General features: G+C 32.7%; 1 protein-coding gene across 1 annotated transcript; it reads left to right on the top strand.

The window, feature by feature from the left end:
* Positions 2929 to 8951, top strand: LOC107629657. The gene is made up of 5 exons (XM_016332497.2): positions 2929 to 3194; positions 4277 to 4791; positions 4974 to 6069; positions 6553 to 6691; positions 6963 to 8951. Exons 1-5 carry the CDS (start codon positions 3156 to 3158, stop codon positions 8684 to 8686), a joined length of 3513 nt encoding a protein of 1170 aa, XP_016187983.1. The 5' UTR covers positions 2929 to 3155; the 3' UTR covers positions 8687 to 8951.

The raw sequence follows: 17835 nt of genomic DNA, 5'->3' as shown, positions 1-17835 counted from the left end.
GGTTTTTCAATGAACTTTTCAGATTTGTGAAAACTCAAACCAGCTTTATCATAAAGAGGTTTTTGGCTAGCCAAGAGTTGATTTAAATTTTCAGAACTTTGAGCAAAGCTGGCTAGGTTCTCTTTAAGTCTTTTTATTTCTTTATGCAGCCACTCATTTTTCTCAAAATAGTTTAGATTTGCAGTCATAGAATGATGATATTCACAGCTCTTAAGTTCAGCTTTTAACCGCTTGTTTTTTTCAACAAGATCAACAACAATTTTGCCTTCCCTTAATTTATCTTTAAGAAAACCATTTTCACCTTTTAGTATTTCTATTTGAGACTCAAGATCTTGGTTTTCATTTAGGAAACATTTAATCTTTTCAGAAAGATGATCAATCATAAGATGAAGGTCTTTAGTGGAAGGATCAAGAAATACTACCTGCTCTATGTGATCGGCCATGAGACAGGTTTGAGACTTGGTTTCTGATTCTTCATCTTCATCAAAGTCATTTTCCAAGTCTTTCCAAGATGCCATGAGACCTTTCTTCTTTCTTCTTTTTGGCTTGTCCTCCTTCTTCAGTTTTGGACAATCAGACTTGAAGTGCCCAGCTTCTTTACAGTTGTAACAGATCACTTTGCTGAGATCCCTCTTTGGCTTCCTTGAGCTGCCTCCTTTGTTTCGTTCCTTCAGCTTCACCATTTTCCTAAATTTCTTAGCAAACAAAACAAAATCATTTTCAGATGAATTATCACTGAATTTATTATCCAGAGATTCAGTAACAGATTTGAGAGCAATTCCTTTCTTTTTTGTATCTTTTTTCAAATATGTGTTTTCAAAGGCAAGTAAATTTCCTCTCAAATCATCATATGTCATAGCATCAATGTTACTACTCTCAGCTATCACTATTGCTTTGGTTTCCCATTCTTTTGTGAGACATCTCAGTATTCTTCTCACAAGCACAGATTTGGAATATGTGATCCCCAAAGCATCCAAGCCAGTGAAGATGACGTTGAATCTTTCAAACAAATCATCTATTGTCTCTCATTCCTTCATTAAGAACATTTCATATTCTCTATTTAGCATGTCTATTCTGGACCTCTTGACTTGAGCTGTGCCTTCATAAGTGATTTGAAGTTTGTCCTAGATTTTCTTTGCTGTTGTGCATCTTGATACCCGTCGGTATTCCTCGAAGCTGACCGCATAGTTGAGCAAGTTGACTGCTTTGGCGTTCAGCTCTACTTTCTTTCTGTCTTCCTCATTCCAATCGGCTTCACCTTTGAGTGTAACCACACCATCAGCTCCTGTAGGGGTTGGAAATTGTGGACCTTCCAAGATTATCTTCTAAAGTCTGTAGTCTACAGATTGAACAAATATCTTCATTCTTTCTTTTCAGTAACTGTAGTTTTTTCCATTTAAGAATGGAGGTCTGTTGCTTGACTACCCTTCTGTTAGAGTATAGGCAACCAAATTTAAGACACTGTTAACCGCCATCAGGATCTTTTCTCCAAGCTGCAAAGCTTGATCTCTTTGAGACCAAGCTCTGATTCCAATTGATGGTAATTAGTGGCTAAGAGAAGGGGGGTTGAATCTTAGCCCCTCTTTATTGAGTATTAATTGCTGCCTTTTCAAAGAAACTTTAGGAAATATTTCTGTTTTTATCTCATAACTAGTTAAGAGACATTTTCATTTTGTCTCGTAACCGGTTAGGAGATATTTTTCATTTTTGTCTCCTACGCAACAGAAACAGATTGGGAGTAGAAGAGAAAGAGAGAATCACACCCAGAAGTATCCTGGTTCAGCTGCTAAGTGCAATGCAGCTTATATGTAATTCGAACCTATTTGGTTCGAACTCCAATTGCATATAAATCGAACCTATTTAGTTCGAACTAGACACACATAATTCGAACCTAATTAGTTCGAATTACACACGAATTGGGCTATCACATAATTCGAACCTAATTGGTTCGAATTACTAAGGAATAAGTGTGAATATGTTACGTGCATGGGATTGTAATTGAAATGAAACAAATTTAAAATGTTGTATAATTGAAAATTGGAATTAAATTAAAAATACACTTTATATATGCAACTTGAGGATTATTTAATTTTATTTAATTTTAATTTTAATTTTATTTTATTAGGATTTAATTTTCTTTAATTAAATTCAAATAAAGATAAAATTAACTCAAAATAAAATGTTGAAAGTAAATCTAAACGAAATGAAATTTAACATTAAAAAATTAAGATAATTAAAGATATAAAGTATATTTTTCTCTTACAAAATTTGTAAACCAATTATTAAAAAAAAAAAGTTAAAAAGGATTTGATTTTAGAAACATTTTTTAACAACGCAGAAAATTAAAACTAAATAGAGACTAATATATTTAAAAAAAAGCCTAATTTTTTATTACAATAAGTGATAAATAAAGTACAAGTTATATTAGAAATCAGAAGAGTACACTAACTATAATTTAGAGAAGTTTAGAATTGGTCTTAAAGATATTTTTTATAAACTTTATATAATAAATAATTTTTTCGTATATATTACACCATTTTAAATTTGTTCCATTTCAATGAATATATAATTTATTACAAACATTTTTTAATGTCAATAAAAAATTTGTTTCATTTCAATTACAATTCCATGCACGTAACATATTAGTATGTGTGTCTAGTTCGAACCAAATAGGTTCGATTTATATGCAACTGGAGTTCGAACCAAATAGGTTGAAATTACATATAAGTATGATTTGGCTCATTCGTGAATCAATTTTCGATTTGGCTCATTCATGTAATAACTATCCTCCATTGATTTATTTGTGTTTTTTACCCTCAAATCCGGCTCGATTCGGTCGATTCGACTGAAAATTCGGTCACCCGATTACCTGGTCGGGCCAAACTACTCGTTAAACTCGATGGAATTCGGTTCGACCCGACAGAACCGCCGAACCCCCCAGCCAACCTCGGCTCTCCGTCGGCTCTCCGTCGTTCGAGCTATACAATCGGCAGTCCCTCACGACCTCACCCCCGTCACTTTGTCGTCACCCGGTCTCGGCCTCACCTCGTCAGCGGCGGAAAGTGTTCATCAAAACGGCCTCACTTCTCCGTCACTCTCAGTCTCTGCTCCCTCGGATAATTTGGGTGGAAGTGGTGGTCGTCAGAAAGCTCAGAATGCTTTCATCTTCTGCCTCAGTGCCTCTGCTCCCTCAGGTCAGTTGCTGTTGTATTTGATTTTTAGAGTTGTTGAACCTGAGCATATTTTAGTTGGTATTGTTATGGAATCTGGTGGATAAATTTGATTTTGTAGAGTAGTTGTTGAAGTTGGGCGAATTTTAGTTAAAATTGTTCTTGAATTTGGTGGTTGCTACTGTTGTATTTAGTTTTTTAGGATTGTTTGTTGCTGGTTGCTGTGTTGGTATTTGGTAATTGGTATAGAGTTGTTGCTGGTTGCTGCTATTGTATTTACTGTGTTTTTTTTAGAGTTGTTGTTGTTTATTGCTGGTTTGTTTAGAGTTGTTGTTAGTTGAATCAGTGAACTTTTGTGAAATGGTGGTGGTTGCTGTGTTGCTTAAAAACTGATTTAAGCAAGTCTTTTGTTGCTGAAAATATTTTTGATTTTTTTGGCTAGAATTTTAAAAATGTCTTCATCTCAAACACCATCAGAAACGCCACCATCTCAAGAACAAGTACTTGATATTAGATTATTAATGTTTGTAAAGACTTGCATTTTAAGTTTTAAGACATTATTTTAATTTAATTTATATAATTTTATATTTTTTTAATTATGACCGAGTTAACCAGGTGGATCAGTGACCCACACCAGTTGAACCAGTAACCCGGTGACCCAATTATATGACCGGATTGATTACCGGTTCGGTTTTGATAACTATGCTTTTTTATACATACATTTAAAAAAATAATTATGATTGCACGATTTCAAAAAAGTTATTTAATACAAATATTGTTATCTTTTAGTTTTTAATTTTTGAATCTTTAGTGGGTGTAACTGTGTAAGCACAACTCAATTTCTTTACGGGTTTACATCAAGTAGCAATAATTGAAGAAACGTGCGTCGAAAAGTATGTCTCCCTTTTCATCCGTTCAACGTGTTTTCATTCTGTTTAATGTTCACGCTGCCGTGCTACGCTAAACCAATGCAAGAATTTTCACACAAATGACTAATTCACTATGAAGCCACTATATTTATACACTCTTCCCCGAATACTCAGCATGCATCTCCTTTAGATACAAACTAATCCTTATAATTGCATATTTGGATTACACATTTGCAGTGCACACATACAATGGATTGCATGAGAATCCAAAGCTCCTTGTCTCTTGAGAAGAATTGGAAATATGATGTGTTTGTGAGTTTTAGAGGGGAGACTCGCTTCAACTTCATCGATCATCTTTATCTTGCTCTCCACAGACACGGCATAGTTGCCTTCAGGGATGATACTAGGCTCCAGAAAGGAGGACCTATATCAGCAGGGCTTCTGGAAGCTATTGAAAGATCACAGGTTCTGATTGTGGTCTTCTCTATCAACTATGCTTCCTCCACATGGTGCTTGCAAGAGCTGGCAAAGATAGCTGACTGCATTGAAACACGGGGACAGCGTGTTCTGCCAATTTTCTATGATGTGAGTCCAACTGAGGTCAGAAGGCAACGTGGAAATTATGAAGCAGCCTTTATGAAACATGAAGAAAGATTCAAAGATGATGCAGAGATGATGGAGCAAGTGCGAAGATGGAGGGTGGCTCTAATAGAAGTAGCTAATCTCTCTGGCTGGGATCTGAAGAACGATAAGTAAGTAACCCGTTCTATGTCTTGCTATTTATTCTTTTGAAGTAATTTGATCACCACTCTTAACATTTATTAGGATATTACAAAATTTTCATTGAACAATTATGGTTGATTGATATGCAGGTTTTCTTGTGCTGTAGTAAGTGATGATTGTCTGTTCTCTTTTTTTTTTTTGGTGTATTTAGGTCACAACTGGCTGTGATTGAAAATATTGTCAAATTGGTACCAAGCATAGTGAGTCCCAAACCATCATCAAGTCTATCGGATGATATAGTTGGGATGCATTCTCCTCTACAAGAATTAGAAAAGCTTCTACTTTTGGACTCAGAGGATGATGTTCGAGTTGTAGGAATTTGTGGAATGGGTGGCATAGGAAAGTCAACTCTTGCCAAGATTTTATATGAAAAGATCTCTCATCAATATGATGCTTCATGTTTTGTGGAAGATGTAAGTAGAATTTACGGAGGTTATGGTCCACTTGGTGTACAAAAGCAACTTTGTCAAGCTTTCATGGAAGAAAATTTTTCGACATGCAATCTTTCAGTGGCAAGTAATGTGATTCAAACTAGGTTACGCCATAGAAAGGTTCTGATAGTTCTTGATAATGTTGATGAGGGGATTCAATTGGAGAAGTTGGCTATAAAACGGGAAAGGCTAGGTAGAGGGAGTAGAATAATCATAGTTTCTAGAGATGAGCATATATTGAGAGAGTATGGAGCGGACGACGTTTACAAAGTTCCACTCTTAAATGATGAGAATGCTCTCCAATTGTTTTGCAGAAAAGCTTTCAAATGTAATCAAGTTGCAAAAGATTATGAAAGCTTGACAAATTCTGCATTAAAATATGCTGATGGACATCCGTTAGCAATCAGAGTATTGGGCTCATTTTTGTTTGGGCGAAATGTGTCAGAGTGGAGTAGCGCATTGATTAGATTGAAAGAAAAGCCAACAGAAGAGATTCTGGATGTGCTACGAATCAGTTTTGATGCACTTGAGGATATGGAAAAGGAAATATTTCTTGATATTGCTTGTTTCTTTTCAAATGACAGTGAAGAATACGTGAAAGATATTTTACGTATTAGAGGATTTCATCCTGATATTGGTATAAGAATTCTCATTGATAAATCACTCATAACTGTTGATGGATGGAAAATAGTTATGCACGATCTGTTGAGAGAGTTGGGTAGAAGTATTGTTCGAGAAAAATCACCCCACGAACCAAGAAAGTGGAGCAGGTTATGGAATCAAAAGGATCTAAGCAATGTCTTACTAGAAAACAAGGTAAAATAGTTATTGAAATTGTTGTAGGTTGCCACTTTTATTTAGAATCTAAATAATTTTAAAAGGTCTAATATTTCAGATAGCAGAAAACCTTAAGCCATAGTTCTGCGAGAATTTTGTGAAAGCAGGGAAGAGTTACCAGTTGAAGCTTTATCACAAATGAGTAGCCTGAAATTGCTTATACTTATAACTAACTAGAATTTGGTGCATACCTAAATGAATCACTAGCCAGGATGCCATTCCGAACGGCTTAAATGTTGCAAATTAATACGTAGCATGATTTTACTATTACAAAGATTAACGTGTTGAACACGAACCAAGGATTAATAAAGGTGCTAGATTTTTCTTAGCTAATGAAAAAGAAAGCTATAACTAAAGTTTGATTGGGTAAAATGTTCTGAAAATGTGTTTGTACTCTTAAAAAGAATAAGCATTTTACTTAAGCCAAGCTTTCACTTTGATCTTGTGATGCTTTTTTATTAGAGTTCCTTTGTGTGTGTCTCGACAATGGAGGACTCAACCAAGGTGCGGTTGGGGATGTGCCCCCACTGTTTCACTATCCTTCGTATGCATGCCGATTATTCTCTCTTTGAATGTGGTGAATGCCATATTGTTCTTGGAGGTACCTTTTTTATTTTTCAGATTCTTGTCCTTAACATTTTGTTCAAGTTGTAGCTTGTTTTAAGAACTTCAATTTTCAAGGAAAGATCGTTATTTTCAAAGCCATCTTAATAAGAATTTTAATCGTAATTTTATGTTTTATTTTAAGTCAACTTTAGGCTATGTGCCTTTATATTTTGATGTGTGTTTAAGACATGATAAACCTTATACCTTTAAATTTGGCCATTTGGGTCTCTTATATTATGGTTCCCACTTCCCACTTCTGTTTGCAGCAAAGCATAAAGGTCTTGTTACCTCGTTGGAGATTGAAGATAGTGCCAGATCAGGAGGTTCCTCATCATGGGGGAGAAAATCAAAGAAAATAAAGAGGAAGGTGCAGAAACAGGAACAGAGGTCTCAAATGGGATATCAAGAAGAGCACAAATTCTCTAAGAGATTGTCTGATTTGGAAAAGCAAGAGAAAGATGAGATGGAGCTTTTAAGAAAGCTCTTGGATGATATAATAGACATGAGATTATCCAATTACGATTATTCTGATGAGGGGAAGTCTAAAAGCAGTTCTAGTTTTGTTAGAACCCATTCAGATCCATCCTTTCTCAAATATTCACAAGGATCACGTGAAACAACCTCAATATCCTACTCTGACTTTTCAAGTTTTAAGGACACCGTCACTCTTGACTCTTCAAGTGAGATTGAGGAAACTGAGTCCAAAGGAAGCAGATTGCCGCTTGCTCCATTATTATCTTCAGATACAACAGAAGCTTTCTCTGGCATGCATAATCAAGTTGAAGCTGATATTATTCCCAAAACTAAACAGAAAAAGGACACACAATCTTCATTTGGTAAAGCTGATATTCCAATCACCCCACAAGCTGATGATGACCTTCCTGTCAAGGTAGAAAATTTGGTGACAGAAGATTTAGATGAACTGCGATCATCTTTTGAAACTTTAAAGGTTTCAACTGTACCACAATTGAAGTCCTTATCATCCAACCTTCACAGCCTGAAAATTGAAGGGTGTGAATCCTTAGAGGCTCTTCCAGATGACTTACTAGCAGGAACAACTGCCCTTAAAGAGTTGTACCTGATAAGTTGTTGTTCACTTAAATCCTTCCCCTACCCTGCTGCTTCCTTGACAACACTTTACATGAGAAACTGCAGGAGAATGAGATTTCTCCCCTCTTCAGAATCAAGAAAGAAGCTTGCCTCTCTCGAACATTTGTTCATAGGGAGCAGCTGTGATTCCCTCACTACCTTGACCTTAGACTCTTTCTGCAAACTCAAAATTCTCTGTATATGGGATTGTCACAATCTTCAATCAGTTAATGTTACCAGAGAGTTTAAGGGTGATCTTGCATCACTTGAGTCTCTAGAGATTAGAGATTGCCCAAGATTGAGGTTTTTACCAGATGGAGCATTGCATACTCCAAATTTAGAATCCATATTGATTTCCAATTGCAAGAATCTTAATGCATTGCCCAGTGGTATGAACTTTCTTACATCCCTCAAGACATTGTTTTTAAACAGATGTCCAGCGATTGAATCTCTCCCACTTGGGGGTCTGCCTTCAAGTTTGATTGTACTCTCCATAGCTTATTGTGATAAACTCATACCTCAAGAGGATTGGGGTCTGTGTAGTCTTGAATCTCTCCGTCGATTTGAGCTTGAAGGTGGATGCATGGGCATGGAGTCATTTCCGAATGAGAAGCTTCCATGCAATATCAACTCTCTGCGCATAAGCACACTAAATAGTCTCAAGAAGCTGAACCACAAGGGATTGCAACACCTGAATGTTCTTCACACACTTGAAATTCATGGTTGCGATATTCTTCGATCCTTGCCGGATCAAGGGCTTCCTTCCTCCCTAATTAATCTGTGTGTCCAAGAATGCCCGTTGTTAACTCCAAGGCTTATACCAAAAAGAGGGAAGGAATGGCACAAAGTGGCTCATATCCCAAACATCCAAATTGATCACCAAATAGTCTCTGCATACTAGATGAGAAAATAAAAGACATTCATAGGAAATGTCATCTAAAACTAGCTATTTCATTGCATCCCCCAATTACATTTGTGTATATTTAGAGTAAGGAATAATGATATATTGGAATCAAACTGCATATTAGAATGTAGATAGACGGTTAGAAACCGAGATGATAAATGTTATTACGAGTCATATTATAGGAAAATTATCACGTGTGAAAATGGAACATGAAGTTCATGTGCACGAAAAGTTATTTAGTAGGGATTTATTTTTTATTGAATGGGAAAGGACTAAATTAACCATATTTAAAGAGGAAAAATGTCAAGAAATGATAGCTTTAAAAGCAGGTAATCAGCTTGTAGCTGATTGATTTAAAGCAGATGACAACCTTGAAGATATTGGGCCATTAGAATTTTTTTAAAGCCCAATGCTACTACTACTTACTTGCATGATTATTGAAAATGTCAATGCTACTACTGTGCAAACTGCAAACTCCGCTAGATTAACTTCACTCTGCTTAAGCAAGTGTCGGGAGTTCGAACCCCACCTTGTGCATGCAGCAACCCATTGGCCAGCGGCAGACCCTTAAATGGAGTTCAGATCCGCGACGCTAATTAATGGACGGGATTATATTAGACTTTTTAATTTTAATAAGCATAAGCTAACTTTTAAAAGCATAAATATATAAACTTTTTAATTTATTAAATACAAATCTTAAATACACTATACTTCTTAAACACATTATTCGTTAAAAATATTCTGACGGGTAAAGTATTACCAAAAAATTATTAAATTAGCAATGCAAAAGAAAAACAATGTGAGAATATTAGCAGTAATTAAACTATCTTTGCTTTCTTATTCTGTTTTCTTTGCAAATAAAATTAAACTATCTTTGCTTTCTTGTTATGTTTTTTTATTATATTTTACTAACTGATTTTTCTATCAAAGTTATCCTTCTCAATTTCAAATTTTTAATTGAAAACTAATTGATTTTTTCTAATAAAAAGGGTTTTTAACATAGTTGTCAGAATCGAATTAGTAATCGAATCGTTCAGATTATCAATTTACTGATTTATTAGTTCAACTGATGAGTTACTGGTTGAACCGACAGAATTAATGGTCCTACATAAATAAAAAATATAAAATAGTACAAAACCTAAAAATAAAATTTATTGATCTTTTTTATTTATACATATTTAATTACATTTATATTAATAATTATGAATAATAAAAATATAATTAATTTAAATATAAGTGAGTATAAAATTAAAATAATATCTAAAAAAATTATTGAACGTTTTTACTATATAATTAATAATTAGGACAATTTACGTATATAAATTGTTACACCTTCAAAATTACGCAAATACATTGTTTCAAAAATGAAGATGCAAATGCATTATTTCATGTATCTATAGAGCCAGTAGCGGTTTACACAAACACAGAATCCGTTGCTGCCAGCCGCAGATTACGTTGAAATGTGGCAGCATGGAAACCGCTGTAGCCTGCTGCGGTTTCTGCTTGATTTGAGTTGGTCATAAACCGCTACCGGCAGTAGCGGTTTATGTGTATTGAGACACGTACGTAAACCGTTGAAGGCAGCAGCAGTTTACGTTAAGCATGTATTGTGTTCTTTGTTGTTGATTTGCATTTGAAGTTCTAGCTAAATGAATTTTTTTTATTTGTGCAACTTTGTTGTCTTATGCCAAAAGCTAATGTAATGGGAAAATAAAAGTTATAGCCAGTGCCTGCTTAATTTTGGTATGAGCTATTTGGTGCACTTAAAATTTGGAGGAGCATAATTTATTGAGCAAGTTCAACATTATTAAGATCAATTATATGAATCACTTTTCACCTTTCATCGACTCAATAATAGTTTAATTTGTCACAAAAAAAATACTACTTTAAAAAAAAATCTCATAAAAGAACTTTCTAGTAAGCATTTCTTAAAAATCATAACAATTCTAGTTAAGTTGAGGACTCTATAGAATTCGCGCTATATTAAGTATCCGATGAGCAAATGCTTCGTTAAAATAGGCCATCATCCGCTGTTTAATATCGCTATCGGGCGAGGCAAACATGAAACTTTGTCCAAGTGAAACATTTGCATTCTCAACATTACCAACAGCTATATGGTTTACATAAGTAAAAAGCAAATGGATTAAGGGCCAGTTTGGCTAAACTTCTTAAATAAGTTCTTTTAAAAAAGGAGTTTAAAATATAAGGACTTTTACTAATATTAACTTTTAAATAAGTTATTTTGAGTTTGGAAAGTTATTATAGGAGTCCTTGTTTTAAAGTTGTGCATTAAATAAGAGTGATAAAATAGCTTTTGAAAATATGAGAAGTCACATTTTTTAACTTCTTCAAAAGCTTTTAAATAACTTTTTGAAAAGTTAAAAGTTTATCTAAAAAAATTGTACCAAACACATTAATGTAACTTTCTATAAGTCAAAAGTTGAAAAAAGTAGTTTTTTGGTGTTTCCCAAACGGACCCTAAGCATAAACCCCTTTCCTCATTGAAACGAATTCATTATGATTATTATAACACAAAAACACACACCTTAAAATCACAACTAATGTATCTCGCACAAGACGAATAGAGTGAAATTAACGGCTGCATGATCTATTCAAATTATTCTTATTAATTGTAGAAGCCTTTTGTTAAAAATAATTATTCTGATAGGTATTAGTAATTTTTTTAATTTATAAAAATAATTCATAAGAATATAAAATTTTACCAATTAATATGTATTTAAAAAATCATTTTTAAATCTTAGCCATTACATTAGCTTTTGGCATAAGACAATAAAATTGCACAAATAAAAAAAATTCATTTAGCTAGAACTTCAAATGCAAATCAACAGCAAAGAACACAACCCATACTTAACGTAAACCGCTGCTGTCTCCAGTGGTTTACGTACGTGTCCCCCAATACACATAAACCGCTACTGCCAGTAGCGGTTTATGACCAGCTCAAATCAAGCAGAAACCGCGGCAGGCTACAGCGGTTTTCATGCTGTCACATTTTAACGTAATCAGCGACTGGCAGCAGCGGATTCTGTGTTTGTATAAACCACTACTGCCAGTAGCGGTTTCTATAGATACATGAAACAATGCATTTGCGTCTTCATTTTTGAAACAATGCATTTACGTAATTTTAAAGGTGTAACAATTTATATACGTAAATTGCCCTAATAATTAGTATTTAAAATAATAAAGAATAACATAGCTAAGTGGCAAGGAGAGCATGCAGGCACAAAGAAAACCTAAATTCAAACTACATCTTTATTAATTTTAGAATTTTTTTTCGAACAGTTCGATTGAACTGGTTTTGACTGGTTCTATTTTTTAAGAGGTTCAAAGACCGGACCGAATCGATTAGGAGTCCGATTCACCAATTTTTGGTCGAATTAGCCGGTCCGGTCTAGTTCTTACAACTATAATTTCAAATTTTAAATCTCATTTTTACTTTAAACATAACTTCCATATAATTTAAGAATGTGTTTGGTCTCAAAATATTTTTATTTTATTCAAATCTTCATTTCTCCAAAATTTTATTTATACCATTTTTGAAACCACATTAATATAAACTACTTCCATGTTACATAGTCATTTTAATGATTCATTAATGTGATAAGGAGAAATTAATTTTCAGTGTATTTTGTAATACTTAATAACTCAATATTTCATTCATTTATTCATTTAATTTAAATTTTAAATATTTTAAAATATTTTAATTTTACCCATTTAAATATTGAGAACCACTCACATAAAGACGGTTAAAACGTCTTTTTTTAAGATATTTTTTTAATAATTAAAATTTAATCTATATAATTGATTAAATTGTATTATTTTTGTCAAAACTAAATAAAATAAATCGGTTTGACCGAAAAATCGATAGGCCAAATCTTAAACCAATTTAAATTAATATTTTTTATAAAAATGACTATAATACCTCTATTATAGAAAATGACTTAAAATATTTCTATTATATATTTTAAAAACTCTAAATCCTAATCTTTCTCTTCTCTCTATGCCATCATTGAATTAGAATTTAGAATTTTTAAAATAATATATATAATAAGAATATTTTGGTCATTTTTTATAATAAGAGTATTATAGCCATTTTCTATAAAAAAGAATATTAATTTAGATCGATTCAAGATTTGATTTATCGATTTTTCGGTCAAATCAGTTTATTTGGTCGATTATATAGGTTAAATTTTAATTATTAAAAAGCGTCTTTAAAAAAAGACATTTAAGCGTCTTTATGTGAGTGGCTCCCTTAAATATTTCATTCATAATGTACAATAAAAAAGTTAACACAAGTATTCAACTACACTCATTCCATTTCACCATGACCCCATCCCAATTCAGTTCATCATTATCCAAAAAAGCTTTCTTCTATAATTACTAAAAACATACCTAAACCCAACAAACACATTTGGACAAAGTAAAGTAAATTCAATGTAAGTTGGTACAGATAGATGATGGTCTGTGTTCCTTAACCATCTTTTTCAGGTTCGATATTCACTGGAGAATGGGAATAAAATTTGCTTGCTTGAGAGGGTCGCTAACTTTGTGCCTCTGCAGTATCCGAGGGAATAGTCATTGGGCTACTACCCTAATGGATACGTTGATAAAAAAAAAGTAAAGTAAGCCCAAAAAGTTATTCAGCTAAAGCTAACACCATGGCTTGGCTTAACATCACCTTCACAGTCAATGAGTCTTATCTCAAGTGGCATATGTTACTCTTTCTTATCAAGAGGTCTTAGGTTCAAGCCTCATATAATACAAACTACAAACTTGATCAAAAAGAAGATATCATGTGTGTGGGTGTGGTGTGTGTGAGTGTGTAACCTAAAATTGGAGTTATCCAATCACCTTTTACTGTATATAATAAGAGAAAAAATCTTGATAATCACTCAAACACAACTCCCAACATCTTGACCGTTAATATTGTTTATGTTATATGTTAATGGTGGATATGATCGGAACATCATATTCATATCAAATACAGCGGAATATTTGAACTGCTTTCCATATTATAATTTAGTTAAAATGCTAAAATTAAAAGAATAAACTATTATTCTACTCACAAAAATGAGGACCTTGACAAATTTACTCATTAAAAAAAGAAATTAACTTTGTATTCTGAAAAAAAGAAATCCGATGAATAAAAATATTCAAATTCTAAAATATTACTCAAAATTTCAAATTACTATTTATATCCTAATCCAATCTCTAATTTTCAATCCTCAACTCTTTACCAATATCTCCACCCTACCAACAACCACCAACACCTCATCTCAATACCTCACCCTATCCCATCCCATCCCACCACTGTCCCGCCCCACTCTTTAGTTGTAATTTTTTATTATCTTCTTTTTAATTGTGTAATTTTTTTTATCATTTTTTTTCTTTTTAATATATTTTTTCTATTTTTTTCTTCTCGTCTTGTTATTATCTTTTTTGAGAATGAGAGAAAAAAACATAAAAAATAGAACAAAAAAAATATATGATGATCATGCAGAAGAAGAAGGAAAAAGATGTAAAAAAAGAGCAGTACATGAACGTATAAAAAAATGCTTGACAAGTTGGCCGCCTATCATTTCTGTAATTTCATAATCCATTTTCCTAGTTTTTAACTAACTAACTTTCAAAGTCACCAAAAGAAACAACTAACCTCCAAATCAAATTTAATTTACCTATTTAATTTCATATATTCATTCTAACTACTCCTACTCCCTCCTAGTACACGCCCATAATCCACGTGTTTAGCCTATCACTTTCATTCTTTTTGCTTTCATTCATATGAATTGGATAATTCCCGTATTACATCATAAAATACGGCTATGGATTCCTTACTCCTATTACGTGGAAGTACCATTAATCTATCTAAAAATATTTACAAATTAAATTTCATTTTTTAATTTTTAAAAAATTAATAATTAAAATTTTGTCTTTCTAATTTTATTTTTCACATTTTTTCCTCTTCTTTTAACCATAGTTTCAGAGATAAAAGATGTCTCTGGTAGGATTTTTTCATTAATGCTCATGTTCTTCTCCCATCTCTGTTACCATTGTCGCTATTGTTGTCTGCACTCAGATCAGCACTGCCACTACCATTTCTACTGTCTTCACACCCCACTTTTCAGTTCCTCTGCGTTGTTGTGCTTCGTCTCTGTTCCTGCAAACTACTCAGGTTTCATTTTATTTTATTTTGTTTTAATACTTTTTCTATGAGAATTTTTGTGAATTTAGAGGTTTTTCTACTGTCTTTGCACCACCATTTTTATATTATTTTATCCCTCTGCCCTGCTTTTTTTCTTTTTCGAAAAGAAATTGCAGTAAGTCGCTGGAACAATCTTGATTATGTGAGACATGAGTCCGAGAGATACATCATGCAGAATTGGTCTTTCTTTATCAATTAGAAGTTAAATCTTGTTGCCTATAGAATTGTTAGACTTAATAATTGATTAATTATTATTTTGTAATGTGTTTGCATAAAGAATTAATTGATCCAACATGTCCATGAGAATTGAAAATCTTAATCTTTTCTAACAAAGAACTATCTTAATTAATTTTGGATTCGTTTTGTAGCATCTAATTTTAGTTATACACAATCAAATGTACTTTCTGTCATCCTAATGTAGTAGAGTTGTGTTCAGTATTCAGTGTTAGTAAAAAAGAAAACAGGCTTCAGTTGTGAGCAAGGAGAATAGGCCCTGTTCATCCTCTGCATTCCTAATTTGTTATTTAACAGAATTTGAAAGTTCTTGTTCTGGTAGAATTCCACAATAATCTTTATAAAATTATTTGCTAGAGTATGCCTTTTGAGAAGTGTGTAAATGTGTAATTTTGATTGGCAATAAATTTATTTGAGTTTAATAGTTTTACATGAATGTTGTTTTGATTTTAAAAGAATTGTATAGTAAACCATTTTTCAATTAAAAGTTTCTTGTCCTTATATGTCGGTGATGATATTTTGCATTTGTGAGAATCATGATAGTTTGCACTACCTTTGGCCATAGCTTTCCACATAGAATACATACCACAACCAAAAGAAAGCTGTAAATTTGATGACATGTGACATGGTTAGATTAGATATATCCATATATCTAGAATGTGCACAACGTAATAATCCATGTTTGTGTTCGTTGGTCATCAATCTTAAATTTTGTGCATAAAATACAGTGTAGAATGAAATAGATACCTGAGTAATTCCCTTGCTATGGGTGAGACCATGATTTATGCCTCTCTCACCACTTTCTAAGTCTTCCCTTCTCTTAATAGCTTCCTCATCTTGGTAGAATTGATAATCTTGATACTTAGGAAGCACTAGGAGTCACAATATCAAATCTATTAGTATAAAATTGTGACTTTAATTAACTATGCTGTTTGGTATTCTATATTTTGTTCAAAGTAGATTCTTGACTTACTTGAAAATTGCTCCTCTTTTTATTCTTTAGGAGTCAATATTATGCTCAAGCGCCACATAGGATTTCTGGTGTTCAATATTCTGAAAACTATCAACACCAATTTGATCCTAGATATGGAAGAGGATATGGTGTTCCTACACCACACCAGCAATCTCAACAGCCTAATTTTATGTGTTCCACCTGCTCAGGTTCTCCAACCTCTCCAAATATTTTAACATATAACAACTTAAACCATTAAGAAACTAACAGTAGCAGCTTTTTGTGTCTTTCTTTGGAGTTGGTGTTCAATTGTTTCATGTTTTTGTCATTGTAAACAATCACCTCTAGATTGTTTTGAAAAACAGAATTATGAGCTTGTGTATTATATATCATTTAAGCTACATTTTTCTTCTGTTTATACATGCCAAATAGATTGTGATGGAGACCAAATGTTATTGAATGCATTTTTTACTTCTTTGGTACCATTATCTTTTGTCAAATTTGGTCTGAAGCATTAGAAGATTTCATAGAGTGATCATTGCCTCCGCATTGATGTTACAGATAACCTCTGATTTATTCTATCATTATTTTTTTTTTGTGCTTAATTTGTGACATGCTGTGATTTTTAGGATCTTTTGGTTTTGAAGTATGGAAGCAAAAAAAGTGATTCACTGGTGTAATAAAGATAGTCTCAAAATCTGAATTATATAAGAAAATTTATTTATCTATTAGTGCTTTCTCATTTTAAATCCATTTATCTGGTGAATGAACTAAATATTACTTCACTGTATTGACATTCATCTTACCCCCTTTGTTTGTTCTTTTGTTTGCAAAAAAGAAGTTTTGCATCTTTACAAGTGCAAGATGAAAGCAGGAGTTATTATTGAACCAACAATAGATAATTGTATTCTAAATATAAAGCTCTAGAGTATTTCAAGTAGAATGGTCTTGAAAAATAAGTTTATTCATAATTGCTTTATGAACTTGAAGTTGATTGGCACACAATGACTTTTACTAGGGAAAGGTGCAATTGATTCTCAAAAATTGGAATAATATTCTGGTGTAATAATTGTGTGACTTTATTTTATGATTGATGTTGTACTTTGTAGCTTTATAGAATTATTTGTAATAAGTTATATTGTATTATATAACTTAAAATAGATTAATTATATCTTATAAATTCAGGATATGTTTGAAATTTGCTATTATTCATTATTTGGATTAAATTATATTGTATCTATTATACCAGAATTAATTAGTTACGATAATATATAAATCACTAATAACTTATAAACCGAAGTTAAGTTCTTCTTTAAGAATTCAATGTTTTAGTTTAGAAGAGGTGGTTGCTCCCTCGGCAAAAGAGCATAAGGGAAAAAAATTTGCAGCAAACTGAACGGTTGTAAACCCCTTAACCATTTACTTGCACAATTCCATACTACTAAACTATTATAATTAGTGGATACTTTCTGTAGGACTCTTCTATCATACAAAATATGGGAGAATGGATGATGCATATAAGGTGTTTGATGAAAATTGTCAATGAAAAATTTGTGGCTTATACCACTATGATTCGTATGCTTATAGTGCAAATTCTTGCCTCTATCTGACGTTGGTATATTCATGCTCTTATTTTGGAAGAGATTATTAACAATTTAATTCATTATTTGGAAGCTATTTGATTTTCAATAAAGGAACATCCTTCAACAATTTCAGTTGTGTAGAAATGAAGCAGCATGA

The sequence above is a fragment of the Arachis ipaensis genome, chromosome B03 (assembly GCF_000816755.2).
Source record: "Arachis ipaensis cultivar K30076 chromosome B03, Araip1.1, whole genome shotgun sequence".
NCBI lineage: Eukaryota > Viridiplantae > Streptophyta > Magnoliopsida > Fabales > Fabaceae > Arachis > Arachis ipaensis.
The sequence above is the reverse complement of the archived record's forward strand: the minus strand, read 5'-3'. Positions and strand labels throughout refer to the sequence as shown.